The following is a 20,103-nucleotide window of genomic DNA, read 5'->3' on the forward strand; positions in this document are numbered from 1 at the left end:
AAAAGGGACTCGACAATTCGCCAATATGATTCGGCCGTTAACAACTAGCAGATTCCCTAAGAGTTCAGACCATACTCGTATGTCTCTGAATATAGACATCTCTTTCTTGAGGTTCTTATTTGGCAAAGGCCTAACAGTTAGCACTTTAACCACCATCAAGTCAGCTTTGAAGAAGCTCTTCCTTGTTGGGTTTAACATTAACCTGGCTGATTCCTATTTCTCATCTATTCCAAAAACATGTGCTAGGCTTTGACCTTCGGTTCGGCCACAAAAGGACTCTGGTCTATGAACGGTGTCCTCAAAACTTGCGCTGGACACGGACAATGAATCCTGCTCTTATCACTCTTCTTAGGAAGACTTTATTTCTAACGCTTTGGCCTCAGGTGATGGAATATCAGAACTAGCAGCTTTCTCACAAACCCGGAAAACATAGATTTCCTCCCTTCAGCCGAAGAACTCCTTTCTCCAGACAATGCTTTCCTAGCTAAGAAATGAGGATCCGCAAAATAGGTGTTCCCCTCGGAAGATTATTCTTCTTCCCCAGGATCTTTTCTCTGTGTTCAGTCACTACTCTCAAGGCCTTTTTTAGCTAGAACTGCCACCCGCTCGTCTGGCCCCTTGGTTATCAGGGAACAAGGAGGTACTATTTCCATTCACAGCATCAGGCAACAAATCCTCTACTTCTTTAAACATACTAATCCGGAACCATTTCCCCAGGCTCATGATATACGGACAGTAGATACCTACATCAATTACTTCCAGAACAGGACTTTGATGATTTTTAAAAAATATACGGGTTGGAAATCCCCTATGGTTGTCAAACGCCACTATCTAAAGATCTTACAGGCCCTTAAATACCCGACGATGGCAGCGGGGAGCCTTTTCCCTCTCCATTAATCTCTGCTTCTTCCTTTCTTCCATCTCTTCTCTTCTCCCTCCTACCCGCCACTCACACCACTTCGCCACTCTCCTGGGTAGTTCGTTAGCCCTATGATATTTGCCATGTTTAATTCCTATGGTTTAACTGTTATTGTAGTTACCGTTCCTTTAAGGTTTAGATATGCTTAGACATGTAAGGTTTGATGCCTTTTGCGATTCGACACTCGGTTGATTCCTTGTCGTCTTGGTTATTTAGCCTTACGCTCCCTATGTCATTTGGCTAGTTGGTAATTGGACGTTTCTTACATTATTACTGTACAGTGATACCTCGGTAGTCGAACGACTCTATACTCGAACAATTCGGAGTTCGACCAAAATTTTCGAGAAATTTTTGCTGCGGTGCTCGACCAAAAATTCGGTACTCGACCAGCCGAACACGTGACGACCGCATGGGCTTTGTGATGATCGCGCCATCTCGGCCACTCTCGCTTGTTCGGGAAGCATCAGTTCTCTCGAGAGCGTCACTCAGACAACGCGCGATCAGCATTCGTTGTGATTTAGTGATTTTCAGTGCTTTTAATTGCTTTTTTAGCTTTCATAATGAGTCCCAAGAAAGTAATGAGTGTTAAGGGGAAGGAGAAGAGGAAAACAGTGCGAACAACGATCGAGTTGAAGAAGGAAATTATAGCGAAATATGAGAATGGTGTACGAGTGTCCGATTTAGCGGTAGAACACGGAATGGCGAAGTCGACCATTTCTACGTTTTTAAAGCATAAAGAAATGATTAAGAAGGCGAATGTTGCAACGGGAGTTACGGCGGTAACTAAGCAAAGGCCACAAGTGATTGAGGAGATGGAAAAGTTGCTTTTAATATTTATTAAAGAAAAACAGTTGGCCGGGGAAAGTGTTAGTGAAGCGTTCATTTGTGAAAAAGCGTTGCATATCTATGAAGAATTAATGAAGAAAAGTCCGAGTACCAGTGAAAGTGATTCATTTACATTTAAAGCGAGCAGGGGTTGGTTTGAAAAGTTTCGTAATAGAACAGGTATTCATCGTGTTACTAGGCATGGGGAGGCAGCTAGTTCGGATCAAATTGCAGCCGATAAATACGTGGGGGAATTCGATCGGTACATAAATGAACAAAATTTGATCGCACAACAAGTCTTTAATTGTGATGAGACTGGGTTATTTTGGAAGAAAATGCCAGCCAATACGTACATTACCAAGGACGAGACGAAGATGCCAGGTCACAAGCCAATGAAAGATAGGCTAACATTGTTGCTGTGTGCAAATGCAAGTGGCGATTGCAAGATCAAACCCTTGTTAGTGTACCACTCGGACAACCCCCGGGTGTTCAAACGAAATAATATTTGTAAAAGTGCACTACCAGTTATGTGGCGCTCGAACACTAAATCTTGGGTCACAAGACAATTCTTTACTGAGTGGATAAACGAAGTGTTTGCCCCCCAGGTTAAGGCTTACCTCATTGAAAAGAGCTTGCCAATGAAATGTCTTCTGGTTATGGACAATGCTCCTGCACATCCTCCAGGTCTCGAGGATGACTTGAAAGAAGAATACAGCTTTATCAAAATCAAATTCTTGCCCCCCAATACTACTCCCATACTCCAGCCCATGGACCAACAGGTCATTTCAAACTTCAAAAAACTCTATACCAAGGCCCTTTTCAGAAAGTGTTTTGAAGTGACCAGTGACACGAAGTTGACCCTAAAGGAATTCTGGAAGGAACACTTCAGCATCCTCAACTCTGTTAACATGATTGACCAAGCTTGGCGAGGTGTGACCTATAGGACATTGAACTCTGCCTGGCGTAAGCTGTGGCCATCATGTGTCACAGAGAGGGAGTTTGAAGGTTTCCAACCAGAGGCGGGTCCAAGCACTGCTACCCCTGTAATTTCTGATGACACTGATGTCGTTGAGGAAATTGTTGTCATGGGCAGGAGTTTGGGGCTTGAGGTCGACAAGGATGATATTGATGAGCTTGTAGAAAGCCATTCTACCGAGTTGACTGTGGAGGAATTGTTGCACCTGCAACAACAACAGCAGCAGGATCTGATTGTGGAGCAGGAATCTTCAGAAGAGGATGAGGTAAGGGAGGATGTTCCAAGTTCTCTCATCAATGAAATTTGTTCCAAGTGGGCAGATGTGCAGGCTTTTGCTGAAAAATACCACCCAGAAATTGCAGTAGCAAACCGGGCAGTGCATATGTTTAATGATAGTGTCATGTATCATTTTCGAAGAATACTGCAGAGGAGGAAGAAACAATTAACAATAGACCAGTTTTTCACAAAAGAAAAGAAAGCTGCTACATCAAAGCCTGTTTCTCCTCCAAAGAAGAGACAAAGAAGAGAAGAAACCCCTGAAATAGATCTGCCCACCCTTTCATTGGAGAGAGAAACAACTCCTGAAGGAGAACTACCCCGCCACATCATGGAAGGGGACTCTCCTTCCAAGCAGTAACCTCCCCCTTCCATCCTCTCCACATCCATCCCTGTATGCCATCGAACCGCTGCTCAAAGGTATGTTCACTACAGTACAGAAAATGGTTTAAAATTGTTTTATTTTAGTACAGTAAATGGTTTAAAATTGTTTTATAGGATTTTCTGACCAATTTCATACACATTTAGATAATTATTGTTGTTTAGGTACACGTTTTATTAATATTTTGGGCCTGTTCGAGTGCTTGGGAACGGAATAGAATATATACCATTATTTCTTATGGGGAAAAAAAATTCGGTACTCGAACAAATCGGAGGTCGAACACGGATCTCGAACGGATTATGGTCGAGTACCGAGGTATCACTGTATATTATATTATTGTCGTACATGGTGATTGTATTCTCCGCATTATGTTATTACTTTATTGGGCTTGGAAGGCATTCTCTGGTATATTTTCACCGGCCGTCACAGATCGACCCAGAAAAGGGATTTTGACGAAGGAAAAATCTATTTCTGGGGAGAGACCTGTGACGCCCGGTGAAACCCTTCCCGGTCATTTTTGTACGAACCCACCCTTTCCTTGCCAAGCCATATGTTCTTGCAGAAGGATGACCTAGAGAGCGCGAGTAGTAGGTGTCGGTGGGGTAGCCCAACTGTATTCTCTAGGGCCTGTCACGGCCCTCCCCTTTGATGAAGGGATTATCTAAATGGAAGACAGCCTGTGAATAGTGGTTTTCACACGCCCTTGTTAAATACACGACACCCACAAGGTGATCGTGCGAGGGTTGTAACCTCTGCATTCCATGCTTTCATCTTTCTCTAGTATATTTGGAAGATTTATATTAGAAAAGTGTAAAGAAAGACCCTTTTCACCGGGCGTCACAGGTCTCTCCCCAGAAATAGATTTTTCCTTCGTCAAAATCCCTTAATGATTTATAAGAATACAATTTTAGTTTTTTTTTGAACCAGTAATATCTTTTTGAGTAGTCTTTGCAGAGCTCATTTCTTCAAAAGGAACAATTTTACCTATTCTAAAAGAACAAATTAATATTTCTTATTACTTGGAATGTTTATTATTTTACTGGACAGGAATTTATCTTAGAATTTGTCTGATTTTTGTACTAGGATTTTTACCAGTTGGCAAGACTGAAGATTATTAATTTGTGCAAGGGCATGAATAGTCTTGAAATCCCATCTCTTTTTTTTATCTTAATTATTCTAACATTTTGGTTGCTATTAATGATATTCAGCTGCCTAGTCATCAGCAGGCATTGCCTGGCCCTCCTTGGTCCTAGCTTGGGTGGAGAGGGGGCTTGAGCGCTGATCATATGTATATATGGTTGGTCTGTAGGGCATTGTCGTGCTTGATAGGGTCATGTCACTGTCCCTTGCTTCTACCTTAGGGGGGAGAGATTTATTCCTTAGTGTCCTAGTTCCTGATCCTTCTTTGAAACTGTATTTATAAAAGGGATGCAAGTAGGATTTATTCATCATGGACTCCCACCCTCCATTTGCTCCTACCAGAAGTGGAACAATATCAGTTATCTTCCAGAAATTGCTACCAAAGAAAAATTGCTTTAAAATACATCGTCGTCGTCGTCGGCGCCCACTCGTGTCCGAGTATTGGGTTCTGTCGTTAGCCATCAGCCTCCTATCTATGGGGTGGGTGCTTGTGTCTGATGTGGCTGTTAAGTCCTAGTCTGTGGTGGAAGAGTCGCGGACAGTGTTCACAAGGGAGGGTAGGTGGTGGGCGGGGCTGTACTAATCGCTCTCTCCTTCTTCTCCTCCTAGCCTCCTCATTTTGTCTCCTCCTCTCCTCGAAGTCCACGGTGCCATGGTGTACTGTACTCCTCTTTAAAATACATACTACATCCAGATTAAGTGTCAAACAGTTGACTTCTGTTTTACTTGACATGTAAGCTGCTTGAATTTTATGAGTGAGCAACCATGCTGTCCATTTAATAATTCAAGATCCTTGTACTGTAGCAGACATAAGAGGAGAAAATAATAGTAAATGTTATTTTACAGCAACTAGTTTGGGCCAAGTTATGAAGATTTGATGAAAATGTTTTGTATTACATCTTTCATTGTATCTTAGGCTTAGGTGTGTGTGCAATGGTACACTGTCACACAGAAAAAGTTCATAGTAGTGAAATATAACATTAACTTCCTTGTTCTTATACGAGTATAAATCATTGTCCTTAATAGGAATATAATTTTAGCTAGGCTGAAATGGCCATTAAACTTGTAATAAGGTCGTAGTGTAGTGGTACTGTATTTTTCAATATTTAACTTAGCCGGTGATTATATAGCTGCAACTCTGTTGCTCGACAGACAACTCTACGGTAAAAACTCGCCAGCGATCGCTACACAGGTCGCGGGTGTGCCCAACAGCGCCATCTGTCGTCCAGATACCCAGTACTCAATGTAAACAAAGACTCAATTTTCTCTCTGTCGAGCTATCGACAAGACGTACTTACTCGCTGTTGCTAAACTGGAGTTTTTTCACAACTAATTGGTGAAGTACTTTATTCTAGTTTTGAGCTTTCGCTGTGCAGGGTTTCTCTTCACACAAATCCTTGAACTCTTTTTGATAAAGGATTCTTTGTTGATGACTTTTTGATAGTTTTTTGAATTTCCCTTTGACCAATTCAAAATGGCTGACCCTTCACAAGTCCCAAAATTTAGGAAGTGCAATGCTAGGGACTGTTCAAGGCGTCTTCCGAAGGCTTCTATCGACCCTCACACTGTTTGTTCCAATTGTCGGGATAAAACCTGTCAATTGGAAGATCGGTGTGAGGAGTGCGTTGGGCTTTCGGAATTCGATTTTATCGAATTTCAAAAGTATACACGTAGGCTAGAGAGAGATAGAGTTAGGAGAAGTTCTTCTCGTTCTATTGATATATCCTCTCCTCATGCCCCACAACCTATTCCTTCCCCTGTAGTGGTTGCTCCTAAGCCCCCTTCTGGCACTCAGGAACCTTCGATGGCTGATATGATGCGTGCCATCCAGGCTCTGGGTGAGAGAGTTGAGTCCCTTGCTAGTGACCGTAATCAGCTCATGGCGGATGTGAAGGAGCTTAAGTGCAAAAGTGCAGTGGGAAGTGCTAAAGTGCCGAGTGATAGTGTTGTGGATAGTGTTGCGCTTGAGGGTTCGTCTGTTCGTGCCTGTCGTCCTCCTAGTCCGGGACCTCTTGCAAGCTCCCAAGTTCAGGGGAGAAGCAATGTCGTACGACAAATGGGTTCGAGAGGCTTTAATCAGCGAACAGACGTTCCCTCCGTGGTATCGGGCGTATCTACCCAAGATCGCTCCTACCTAACTAAGACGAGAGAGCCCATTTATACCTCGTCTTCGGAAGGTGTTTCTCGCAAGAAACCCTGGACCAAGGTCTCACGACCGTTAAAACGCAAGTCGGTCCCTTCAGCGCAAGTCCAACGGCCCGGTTGTAGCCACTGGGTCAGTTCGGACTCGCTGCCGTCATCCGATGACTGCTCACCGCCTAAGAGAGGCAAAGCGGTACCGCTTCGGACAGTAACCCCGTCTGTCGCTGCACCTGCTCCCGTAGACCCTCAGTGGTCTCTACTGCAAGACATGCAGTCTAAACTGACGTCTCTGATGCAGGACTTTCGTGCGGAGAAGGTTGCTGCCGCACCAGCTAGTGCAGTACCTAGCCTACAACCTTCCACACGATCGGTTGTGCGTCCGGTGGACGCTGAGGTAACCTTCTCACGCACACCAGTTGAGAGAGTTCCTCCTCCCATGCGTTCCAGTGTGATCTGCCAGCCGCATGTTGACGTGAAGAGACGCTCGGAGGTTGCCGTTGACGTTCCGGAGGTTCAACAACCGTCAGAGTTGCTTTGTTTTGACGCGGTGCGTCAACCTCCGCAACCCAGTGTGCTTTCCACTGCGCACCCACATCAGTCCAGACAGTCTGGAGTAGACGCTGTGCGTCCCCGCGCTGCCATGGTTGTTGCCAGCTCACAGACTGGGCAGCAGTTCCATGACGTTGCGTCCGGATCAGTCACGCATGCACCCGTGCAACCGGACTCAGCGAACCAGCCGTTACCCACTCCGTTGCCGTTTCCTCATCAGTTGTCGGATGAGGAACTTTCTGATGATGATGGTGCTGCACACATAGATGAACCACTATCAGATTTGGACGAGCCTAAGTCTACTCAACCCTCTTTGGACTTTAGAAAAGTTTTGGCCATCTTCAAAGAGTTGTTTCCGGACCAGTTTGTTTCTGTGGCTCCTCGTTCTCCGCCGTCTGAGTTTGTGTTAGGCATGCCGTCTACCACTCCTGCCTTTACTAGACTCGTCCTCGCACGCTCGTCCAAGAGAGCTTTGCGGGTGATAGGAGAATGGTTGCAGTCCAAGAAGAGTTTAGCAAAGACAGCCTTTGCGTTTCCCCCTGCTAGACTCTCTTCTAGATCGAGCGTCTGGTATGCCACGGGAGAAGTTCTCGGCTTGGGAGTTCCTGCCTCTGCCCAGGGCGACTTCTCAAGTCTTGTAGACTCTCCCCGCCGCCTTGCCATGAGACGCTCAAAGATATGTTGGTCATCTTCGGACCTGGACCACCTTTTGAAAGGTATCTTTAGGGCCTTCGAAGTTTTTAACTTCTTAGACTGGTGTCTAGGAGCCCTTAGCAGAAAGACCTCTCCGACAGAGAAAGAGACTTCCTTGCTCATTATGTCCTGCATGGACAAGGCCGTACGTGATGGGTCTAATGAGCTTGCTGCATCATTTGTGTCCGGAGTCCTTAAAAAGCGTGAAAACCTATGCTCATTCCTTTCAGCTGGAGTTACACAGTGCCAGAGATCTGAGCTTCTCTTTGCTCCTCTTTCCAAGTGCCTTTTTCCAGAAGCCCTGATTAAGGAAATAGCTGCTTCATTGGTGCAGAAGGACACTCATGATCTTGTTGCGTCCTCCGCTCGCAAAGCTCCCCCTTTGCCTACCTTGTCAGCTAGACCAAGGATGGACACTCCAGCGTCCCGTTTTATTCCGCCCTTTCGTGGCAGAGCCTCCAGCAGAGGAGGTGCTCGTGCCAAAGGGAAACGAGGAAAGAAGAAAGGATCCAAGTCCTTTAAGGGCAGAGTCTGACTGCCCGCATCTTCAGACAGCAGTGGGAGCCAGACTCAAGAACTTCTGGCAGACCTGGGAGAAGAGAGGCGCAGATGCACAATCTGTGAAGTTGCTCAGAGAGGGGTACAAGATCCCTTTTGTACGGAAACCCCCTCTAGCAACGTCTTCCATCGATCTCTCTCCCAGATACAGAGAGGAAGACAAGAGAAGAGCCTTGAACCAGGAAGTGTCTCTTTTACTAGAGAAGGGAGCGGTAGTCAAAGTCTCGGACCTTCAATCTCCGGGATTCTACAACCGACTCTTCTTGGTGCCAAAGAAGACAGGAGGGTGGAGGCCGGTGCTAGACGTCAGTGCTCTGAATGTCTTTGTCACAAAGCAGACGTTCTCCATGGAGACCACAAAGTCAGTCTTAGCAGCGGTCAGAAGGGAAGACTGGATGGTCTCTTTAGACCTAAGGGACGCCTACTTCCACGTCCCCATCCACCCGGACTCCCAACCTTTTCTGAGATTCGTTTTCGAAAAGGTTGTCTACCAGTTTCAAGCCCTGTGCTTTGGCCTAAGCACAGCTCCTCTTGTGTTTACGAGGCTGATGAGGAATGTAGCCAAATTCCTTCATTTAGCGGACATCCGAGCCTCCCTCTATTTGGACGACTGGCTTCTCAGAGCTTCTTCCAGTCGTCGCTGTCTGAAGGATCTAAAGTGGACTCTAGATCTGACCAAGGAATTGGGTCTCCTTGTCAATATGGAAAAGTCACAACTGATCCCATCCCAAACTATTGTGTATTTAGGGATGGGGATTCACAGTCTAGCTTTTCGGGCTTTTCCGTCGGCCCTCAGAATAAGCCAAGCCCAGTTATGCATCCAGAACATGCTGAAGAAGGAACAATGCTCAGTCAGGAAGTGGATGAGTCTGGTAGGGACGCTATCATCCCTGAAACAATTTGTGTCATTAGGAAGACTACACCTCCGTCCTCTTCACTACCATCTAGCTTTTCACTGGAAAAAGGACAAGACGCTAGAAGCGGTCTCGATCCCCATTTCCGAAAAGATGAAGTCTTGCCTGACTTGGTGGAAGGACAGTATCAACCTAAGAGAGGGTCTTCCCCTGGCTGTTCAGACTCCCAACCTCGTTCTCTTCTCGGACGCATCGGACGTAGGCTGGGGCGCGACATTAGACGGTCGGGAATGTTCGGGACTGTGGAACTCGAGTCAAAGGATCATGCATATCAATTGCAAGGAGCTGCTGGCAGTACATCTGGCCTTGAAAAGCTTCAGGTCTCTCCTTCGAGGCAAAGTGGTGGAAGTGAACTCGGACAACACCACTGCCTTGGCGTACATCTCCAAGCAAGGAGGGACCCACTCATTGACGTTGTACGAGATCGCAAGGGACCTGCTCATCTGGTCAAAAGGTCAAAACATATCACTAGTAACGAGGTTCATCCAAGGCAACTTGAATGTCATGGCAGATTGTCTCAGTCGGAAAGGGCAAGTAATTCCAACGGAATGGACCCTCCACAAGGATGTATGCAAGAGACTTTGGGCCACTTGGGGCCAACCAACCATAGATCTCTTTGCAACCTCGATGACCAAGAGGCTCCCAATATATTGCTCACCAGTCCCGGACCCAGCAGCAATACATATAGATGCCTTTCTCCTAGATTGGTCGCATCTAGATCTATACGCATTCCCACCGTTCAAGATTGTCAACAAGGTACTGCAGAAGTTCGCCTCTCACGAAGGGACAAGGTTGACGCTAGTTGCTCCCCTCTGGCCCGCGAGAGAATGGTTCACCGAGGTACTTCGATGGCTAGTAGACGTTCCCAGAAGTCTTCCTCTAAGGGTGGACCTTCTACGTCAGCCACACGTAAAGAAGGTACACCAAAGCCTCCACGCTCTTCGTCTGACTGCCTTCAGACTATCGAAAGACTCTCAAGAGCTAGAGGCTTTTCGAAGGAGGCAGCCAGTGCGATTGCTAGAGCAAGGAGAACATCCACCCTTAGAGTCTACCAATCGAAGTGGGAAGTCTTCCGAAACTGGTGCAAGTCAGTCTCTGTATCCTCGACCAGTACCTCTGTAGCTCAAATAGCTGACTTTCTCCTATACCTGAGAAAAGGAAGATCTCTTTCAGCTCCCACTATCAAGGGCTACAGAAGCATGTTGGCATCGGTCTTCCGGCATAGAGGCTTAGATCTTTCCAACAATAAAGATCTTCAGGACCTCCTTAAGTCTTTTGAGACCACGAAGGAGCGTCGTTTGGTTACACCTGGTTGGAATTTAGACGTGGTACTAAGATTCCTCATGTCAGACAGGTTTGAGCCGCTACAATCAGCCTCCCTGAAAGATCTCACCTTAAAGACACTTTTCCTGGTATGCTTAGCCACAGCTAAAAGAGTCAGTGAGATTCATGCCTTCAGCAAGAACATCGGATTTTCGTCAGAAAAAGCTACATGTTCGCTACAACTTGGTTTTTTAGCCAAAAATGAGCTGCCTTCTCGACCTTGGCCGAAATCGTTCGATATTCCCAGCTTATCGAATATGGTAGGCAATGAACTAGAAAGAGTCTTATGCCCTGTGAGAGCTCTTAAGTTCTATTTAAAGCGAACTAAACCGTTACGAGGCCAATCTGAAGCTTTATGGTGTTCAGTTAAGAAACCATCTTTGTCTATGTCAAAGAATGCTTTATCCTACTTTATCAGACTGTTAATACGAGAAGCTCATTCACATCTGAGTGAGGAAGACCAAGCATTGCTTAAGGTGAGGACACACGAAGTTAGAGCTGTCGCAACTTCCGTGGCCTTTAAGCAAAATAGATCTCTGCGAAGTATAATGGACGCAACCTATTGGAGAAGCAAGTCAGTGTTTGCGTCTTTTTATCTAAAGGATGTCCAGTCTCTTTACGAGAACTGCTACACACTGGGACCATTCGTAGCAGCGAGTGCAGTAGTGGGTGAGGGCTCAACCACTACAATTCCCTAATTCCATACCCTTTTAATCTTTCTCTTGAAATGTTTTTATTGTTGTTTTTTGGGTTGTCCGGAAGGCTAAGAAGCCTTTCGCATCCTGGTTGATTTGGCGGGTGGTCAAAGTCATTTCTTGAGAGCGCCTAGATTAGGGGTTTTGATGAGGTCCTGTTGTATGGGTTGCAACCCTTGATACTTCAGATCCTAGGGGTCGATCAGCATCCTAAGAGGATCTCGAGGCTTCGTAAGGAAGACGTACTTAAAAGGCAGAGTAATTGTTCAAGTCGACTTCCTTACCAGGTACCTATTTATTTTGTTTTTGTTATTTTGATAACTTCTAAAATGAAATAAAAACTCTTAGCTCATAAAAGTGTAAACATATATTGCTGGTCTCTACCCACCCCCCTGGGTGTGAATCAGCTATATAATCACCGGCTAAGTTAAATATTGAAAAATGTTATTTTGATAATAAAATAAATTTTTGAATATACTTACCCGGTGATTATAAATTAAATGACCCTCCCTTCCTCCCCAATAGAGACGCAGTGGGACGAGGAGAAAATTGAGTCTTTGTTTACATTGAGTACTGGGTATCTGGACGACAGATGGCGCTGTTGGGCACACCCGCAACCTGTGTAGCGATCGCTGGAGAGTTTTTACTGTAGAGTTGTCTGTCGAGCAACAGAGTTGCAGCTATATAATCACCGGGTAAGTATATTCAAAAATTTATTTTATTATCAAAATAACATTTTTCTATTTTAATCAATTATTTCTTAATTTTTCCTGTTCCCTTAATTCTGTCTTCTTTTGTAGGAATGGTGAACAGAGGAGAATGGTGACCTTCCCTTCCAATTACCCCCTTGTTGAAGGTAGATGTCATGAACTTAAAGAGGTCTGTAAGAATAAGAAATAAAATTCTGATTACAACTGTATATTAATTAGTTCAGTTGGTTTATGTAAATATATTGTTTTTGTTCCTACACAAATAAAAACCCTCATCCTTTAGTAGGGGTAAGATTCTGGCGAAAGCTGGAAACGACCAATGAAGAATTATCGAGGTTCTGGCAGCCTCTGGTGGTAGGTGTCCGTCAGTGCACAGAGCTTTGATTTTGATTTAGGCCGTCGAGCTGCACAGACATGTTTTTGACGCTCTCCAACTGTCATGAAGTTTCTCGCTGCATTTCATTTTCTCTACAGTATGAGAGTGAAACAACAAAGCAGCATGTGGACGTGTCCAAGGCTGTCGGGTAGCGCAGTGTGTAGTCATCCTCCTAATGGGCAAAATTTTGGAGTACGGCATAAGGAAGAAAAGATCCAATTGAGATCGTTCTCCCTCAGGTTTTTCCTCGAAGTCAAGAAAGTCGTAGAGATCCCGACTTCCAACATCCAAAACTCATCACTCCATCCATTCTTCAGTTAATTTTTCTGAGGACAAGACAAAGACGACCAAGAATCTTACGTTCTTAGAGCAAGCCTCCAAGGCGGTGGATCCCTGCTTCGTCTAGAGAAACAGAGAGGTCTCCCCTTGAGAAGGAGCTCCATTCTTCAGGTTTGGACCGGCCGTTGTGCTTGGATAAGTAATTGCATTTTCCACACCCTTCTTTGAGCATTGAAAGTAGTTTTTTGGGCTATAGCCCAGTTGACCATATAGGTTTCCTGCATAAATATACGAACAGCACACCTGCAAGTAGTACGAGCGTCTGTGCCAATAGCCTTGATAACGAGCCTCCCAGCAGCATGCGAGGCTAAAGCTCGCCACCAACAGATGTTTCAACCATTAATGCTAAGCCAACCTGCGTAAATTTGCCACCACAAAACGTGTGAACTAAAGGTGCATAAGGTCCGAGATGTGAGTGAAGAACATACGAAAGCAATTGAAACGTGCTACCAAGAAACATGTCATCCACGAGCGAGCAATACATGGGTTCATGCGCCTTTGGATTATGATCAGTTTTGCCTTCCCCCGTAAAAGCAGATATCTCCTCAAGTGACAGTACGAGAAAGCATCTTGTGGACGCACCTTTTAAAGTGCTCTGAACGACCCCCTCAGGTAACCATCCATTTTGTTTCCCTCCTTTTCATAGGCATGCTTGAAAGCCTAAGCACCAAGTGAGGAGGGAGTTCCACATCCTAAAGACCAAAGGTTGGTGTCTAGGATGCATGCAAAGTTTAGGGGGGAGTACAGTCTCTTCCCTATTAAATGCATATTTTAAATATTTAACTTAGCCGGTGAATATATAATAGCTGCTGCTCAGCGGCTCGACAGAAAACACACTCAAAAACTCGCGAGCGATCGCTATGAAGGTTGCGGGTGTGCCCACCAGCGCCAACTATCGGCCAGATACCACTCTTGCATGTAAACAAACCCTTCAATTCTTCTCTGTGGACCTTGACGACAAGACGTATCAATACTCGCTGTATAACCTGGAGTTTTCTCAACATATTTGGTGAAGTACTTCATTTTGGTTTGAGCTTTCGCAGTGCAGGTGTTTTTCCTCAACTTAAACTCTTGAACTCTTTATTGGACAGATTTAATTGTTGATGACTTGGATTGTTTTTTTGGACTTTCTTTGACTAATTCAAAATGGCTGACGCTTCACAAGCCCCTAGATTTCGTAAGTGTAATGCTAGGGACTGTAATAGGCGTCTTCCAAAGGCCTCTCTCGATCCACATACTGTGTGTTCCAATTGTCGGGGTAAAGCCTGTCAATTGGGAGATCGGTGTGAGGAATGCGTGGGCCTTTCGGAATTCGATTGGCTCGAATACGATAAGTATGCACGTAGGCTAGAGAGAGATAGGGTAAGGAGGAGTTCCTCTAGGTCAGTAGATTTTTCCTCTCCACATGCCCCTGACCCTAATCCTTCCCCTGTAGTGGTTGTACCTAACCCCCCTTCTGGCACTCAGGAACCATCTATGCAAGACATGTTACGTGCTATTCATGCCTTGGGTGAAAGAGTTGAAGCGTTAGCAGCTGATCGTAATCAACTCATGGCTGACGTTAAAGAGCTTAAGTGTCAGAGTGCCACAGCGGAAAATAGTGGGAAAGTGATTAGTGCGCAAAGTGTTGTGAACAGTGTTGCGACCGAGGGTTCGTCTGTTCGTGCCTGTCGTTCACCTAGTCCGAGACCTCTTGCAAGCTCCCAAGCCCAGGGGAGAAGTAATGTCGTACGACTTATGGGTTCGAGAGGCCTTGATCAGCGAACAGACGTTCCCTCTATGGTATCAGGCGTATCTCACCAAGATCGCCTCTACCATAAGACGAGAGAGCCCATTTTCTCCTCGTCATCCGAAGGCTTTTCGCCCAAACGAACCTTTGTGCGTCCTGTTGATGTTGGCGTAGCTAAGTCACGTCAGTCACGATATGTAGAGCCTCACTCGATGCGGTCACGTGTTGATTTTCAGCCGCATTTGGACGTTAGGCCGCTTCCTAATGCTCCTGTTGACGTTCAGGACGTTCGCCAACCAGCGGAGTTGACTTGTTTTGACGCTGAGCGTCAACCACCGCAGTCTAGAGTTGTTTTGACTGCTCAGACTAGGCAGTCAAAACAGTCTCGAGTGGACGCCGAGCGTCCTCCCGCACCTGTTGTTATTGACAGTTCACAGACTGTTAAGCAGTTACATGACGTTGCGTCCTGGTCCGCTACTAATGCACCAGTGCGTGTGGACGCTGCGTGTCAAGCATTGCCAACCCCTTTGCTTGTTTCTCAGCAGTTGTCAGATGAGGATCCTTCAGATGAGGACGTTGCTGACCCTCAGCATGATGATCATCCTTCGGATGTAGACGAACCCAGAACAGTTCCTCCATCAATGGACTTTAAGAAAGTCATGTTAATTTTTAAGGAGTTGTTTCCCGATCACTTCGTCGCTGTTGCTCCTCGTTCGCCGCCGTCTGAGTTTGTTCTAGGCGTACCTGCTAACATGCCAGCCTTTACAAAACTTGTGCTCTCTCGCTCTTCCAAGAGAGCTTTACGGCTTTTAGGCGACTGGTTGGAAACCAAGAGGAGTTTGGGGAAGACGGCCTTTGCCTTCCCTCCGTCTAAACTCTCGTCTAGATCGAGCGTCTGGTATGCCACGGGAGAAGTTCTCGGCTTGGGAGTACCTGCCTCTGCCCAGGGTGACTTCTCAAGCCTTGTAGACTCTCCCCGCCGCCTAGCCATGAGACGCTCGAAGATTAGTTGGTCCTCCTCGGACCTTGACCATCTGCTGAAAGGCATTTACAGAGCCTTTGAAGTTTTCAACTTCCTTGACTGGTGTTTGGGAGCCTTAAGTAGGAAAATCTCATCGGCTGATAGAGATGTCTCCTTACTGATTATGTCCTGTATGGATAAAGCCATCCGCGATGGTTCCAATGAGCTCTCCTCCTCTTTTACGTCGGGAGTCTTAAAGAAGCGAGAGTCCCTTTGCTCTTTTCTGTCGGCAGGAGTTACTCCCTGTCAGAGATCTGAACTGCTCTTTGCTCCCTTATCAAAGTTTTTGTTCCTGCAACAATTGGTTAAGGACATAGCTTCTTCACTCGTGCAGAAGGACACCCATGACTTGGTGGCGTCCTCTGCTCGCAAAGGGACTCCTTCAACATCCTTTTCTGCTAGACCTAGGATAGACACTCCGGCGTCCAGATTTATTCCGCCCTTTCGTGGCAGAGCTCCCAGCAGGGGAAGTACTCGTGCCGAGGGAAAGAGAGGAAAGAAGAGAGGAGCCAAGTCCTCACGTGGCAGAGTCTGACTGCCCGCAGCCTCAGACAGCAGTAGGAGCCAGACTGAAGAACTTCTGGCAGGCCTGGGAGAAGAGGGGCGCAGACCAACAATCTGTGAGGTTGCTCAGAGAGGGGTACAAAATTCCATTTGTACGCAAACCTCCTCTAGCGACTTCCCCCATCGACCTCTCTCTCGACATAAGAGACGCATACTTCCACATCCCCATACACCCAGATTCCCAACCGTTTCTGAGGTTTGTTTTCAACAATGTGGTATACCAGTTTCGGGCCCTATGCTTTGGCCTAAGTCCTGCTCCTCGTGTTTACGAGGCTTATGAGGAATGTAGCAAAATTCCTCCATTTATCGGGAATCCGAGCCTCCCTGTACTTGGACGACTGGCTTCTCAGAGCCTCGTCCAGTCATCGCTGTCTGCAGGATCTTCATTGGACATTGGATCTGACTAAGGAATTGGGACTTTTGGTCAACCTAGAAAAGTCCCAGCTGATTCCATCCCAAACTATACTGTATTTAGGGATGGAGATTCGCAGTCCAGTTTTTCGGGCTTTTCCGTCTGCCCCCCGAATAGAGCAAGCCCTGCTCAAAGTCCAACTGATGTTGAAGAGAGAACGATGCTCAGTCAGGAATTGGATGAGTCTAGTAGGAACTCTATCATCCCTGGAGCAGTTTGTCTCGCTAGGAAGGCTACACCTTCGACCTCTCCAGTTCCATCTAGCCTTTCACTGGAAAAAGGACAAGACGTTAGAGACGGTCTCAATCCCGATCTCCGAACCAGTAAAGGCATGCCTGAATTGGTGGAACGACAATATCAGTCTGAGAGAGGGACTTTCCCTAGCAGTTCAGAACCCAAACCACGTACTATTCTCAGACGCGTCGGATTTGGGTTGGGGTGCGACCCTGGACGGTCGGGAATGCTCAGGTCTGTGGACCTCAAGTCAGAGGAGCATGCACATCAACGGCAAGGAGCTTTTGGCAGTCCACCTGGCCTTGATGAACTTCGAGAGTCTCCTTCGAAACAAAGCGGTAGAGATCAACTGCGACAATACCACAGCCTTGGCATACATTTCCAAGCAAGGAGGCACCCACTCCCTGACGCTGTACGAGATCGCAAGGGACCTGCTCATTTGGTCAAGAGATCGAGGCATCTCCCTGTTAACGAGGTTTATCCAGGGCGACTTGAACGTCTTAGCAGACTGCCTCAGTCGGAGGGGTCAGGTAATTCCTACGGAATGGACCCTCCACAAGGACGTGTGCAAGAGTCTTTGGGCGACTTGGGGTCAACCCACCATAGACCTCTTTGCAACCTCGATGACCAAGAGACTTCCAATCTATTGCTCTCCAGTCCCAGACCCAGCAGCAATACACATAGACGCATTTCTTCTAGATTGGTCTCATCTGGACCTATATGCATTCCCACCATTCAAGATTGTCAACAAGGTACTGCAGAAGTTCGCCTCTCACGAAGGGACAAGGTTGACGTTAGTTGCTCCCCTCTGGCCCGCGAGAGAATGGTTCACCGAGGTACTTCGATGGCTGGTAGACTTTCCAAGGAGTCTTCCTCTAAGAGTAGATCTGTTACGTCAGCCCCACGTAAAGAATGTACACCAAAGCCTCCCCGCTCTTCGTCTGACTGCCTTCAGACTATCGAAAGACTCTCTAGAGCTCGAGGCTTTTCGAAGGAGGCAGCCAGTGCGATTGCAAGAGCGAGGAGAGCTTCTACCATTAGAGTATACCAGTCGAAGTGGGAAGTCTTCCGAGACTGGTGCAAGTCAGCATCTGTATCCTCGTCCAGTACCTCTGTAGCCCAGATCGCTGATTTTCTCTTACACCTGAGAAAAGTTCGCTCCCTTTCAGCTACCACGATCAAGGGCTACAGGAGCATGTTGGCTTCGGTCTTTCGGCATAGAGGCTTAGATCTTTCTAACAATAAAGACCTACAAGATCTCCTTAAGTCTTTTGAAACCTCTAAGGAACGTCGTTTGGCAACTCCTGGATGGAACTTAGACGTGGCCCTAAGGTTCCTCATGTCAGACAGGTTTGAGCCATTACATTCAGCCTCCCTGAAGGATCTCACTCTCAAGACACTTTTCCTAGTGTGCTTGGCCTCGGCTAAAAGAGTCAGTGAACTGCATGCCTTCAGTAAGAACATCGGCTTTTCTACAGAAAAAGCCACTTGTTCTCTTCAACTTGGTTTCCTGGCCAAAAATGAACTGCCTTCTCGTCCTTGGCCTAAATCTTTTGATATTCCTTGTTTATCAGAGATCGTAGGCAACGAACTGGAAAGAGTGTTATGTCCTGTTAGAGCTCTTAAGTTCTATTTAGCTCGTACTAAGTCATTACGAGGTAAATCTGAGGCATTATGGTGCTCAGTCAAGAAACCATCATTGCCTATGTCAAAGAATGCTTTGTCATATTTTATCAGATTTTTAATACGAGAAGCTCATTCCCACTTGAATGAGGAAGACCGATCTTTGCTTAAGGTTAAGACGCACGAAATTAGAGCTATAGCAACCTCCGTGGCCTTCAAGCAAAATAGATCTCTGCAAAGTATCATGGACGCGACTTTTTGGAGAAGCAAGTCAGTGTTCGCGTCATTTTACTTGAAAGATGTCCAGACTCTTTACGAGGACTGCTACACACTGGGTCCATTCGTTGCAGCGAGTGCAGTAGTGGGTGAGGGTTCTACCACTACACTTCCCTAATTCCAATATCCTTTTTAATCTGACTCTTGAAATGTTTTTAATATTGTTTTTTATGGGTTGTACGGAAGGCTAAGAAGCCTTTTGCATCCTGGTTGATTTGGCGGGTGGTCAAAGTCATTTCTTGAGAGCGCCCAGATTAGGGGTTTGATGAGGTCCTGTTAGTATGGGTTGCAACCCTTCATACTTCAGCTCCTGGGAGTCCTTCAGCATCCTAAGAGGATCGCTGGGCTTCGTGAGGAAGACAGACTTACAAGGCAGAGTAATCGTCTAAGTCAACTTCCTTACCAGGTACCTATATATTTTGGTTTTGTTATATTGATAACTGTCAAAAACTCTTAGCATATACGCTGTAAACTTAATTAACTCTGGTCTCTACCAACCGCCTTGGGTGTGAATCAGCTATTATATATTCACCGGCTAAGTTAAATATTTAAAAATGATATTTTAATTATAAAATAAATTTTTTAATATACTTACCCAGTGAATATATAAATTAAAGGCCCTCCCTTCCTCCCCAATAGAGACGCAGCGGGACGAGAAGAATTGAAGGGTTTGTTTACATGCAAGAGTGGTATCTGGCCGATAGTTGGCGCTGGTGGGCACACCCGCAACCTTCATAGCGATCGCTCGCGAGTTTTTGAGTGTGCTTTCTGTCGAGCCGCTGAGCAGCAGCTATTATATATTCACCGGGTAAGTATATTCAAAAATTTATTTTATAATTAAAATATCATTTTTATGAAGGAGGACGTCAAAACCTGTGTCCGGGTCAAGAGTCGCCAGATGAGCCAGTGCCTTTGCGGATCATTTTTCCCCTTCCCTCTCCCTTTTCCAAAGGGAAGGAAGTCAGTAGAAAGACATAGCTTAGTTTCCAGGCATCACCTGCAAGACTCATTAGAAACACATTCAGGCAACTCCACTGAAGAAGTCAAGGTTGCTTTTATGGGTAGTAGGTTGGTCATGGCACCAGCCACCCGTTGAGATATTATCGTTATAGAATTATAGGGTCCTTTGACTGGCTAGACAGGACTACATTGGATCCTTCTGTCTGGTTACGTCTTATTTTCCTTTTGCCTACACATACACTGATTAGTCTGGCCTATTCTTTACATATTCTCCTGTCATACACCTGACAACACTGCGATTACCAAAAATTTCTTCCTCGCTCAAGGGGTAAACTACTGCAATATAATTGTTCAGTGGCTACTTTCCTCTTGGTAAGTCTAGAAGAGACTTTAGCTATGGTAAGCAGCTCTTCTAGGAGAACACTCCAAAATCAAACCACTGTTCTCTGGTCTTTGGTAGTGCCATA

At 45.9% G+C, this 20,103-nt stretch overlaps 1 protein-coding gene across 2 annotated transcripts in view; it reads left to right on the forward strand.

Annotated features, from left to right (window-relative positions):
* Positions 1-12,305, forward strand: part of LOC137648733 (uncharacterized) — a 332,677-nt gene extending 320,372 nt beyond the window's left edge. For both annotated transcript variants that reach the window (XM_068381800.1, XM_068381799.1), the window contains one exon: positions 12,193-12,305. In XM_068381800.1, coding sequence (XP_068237901.1) covers positions 12,193-12,292 — 100 coding nt within the window. In that variant the 3' untranslated portion in view covers positions 12,293-12,305. The remainder of the gene's footprint in view (positions 1-12,192) is intronic.
* Positions 12,306-20,103: the final 7,798 nt, after the last annotated feature.

This window comes from Palaemon carinicauda, chromosome 10, assembly GCF_036898095.1.
Source record: "Palaemon carinicauda isolate YSFRI2023 chromosome 10, ASM3689809v2, whole genome shotgun sequence".
NCBI lineage: Eukaryota > Metazoa > Arthropoda > Malacostraca > Decapoda > Palaemonidae > Palaemon > Palaemon carinicauda.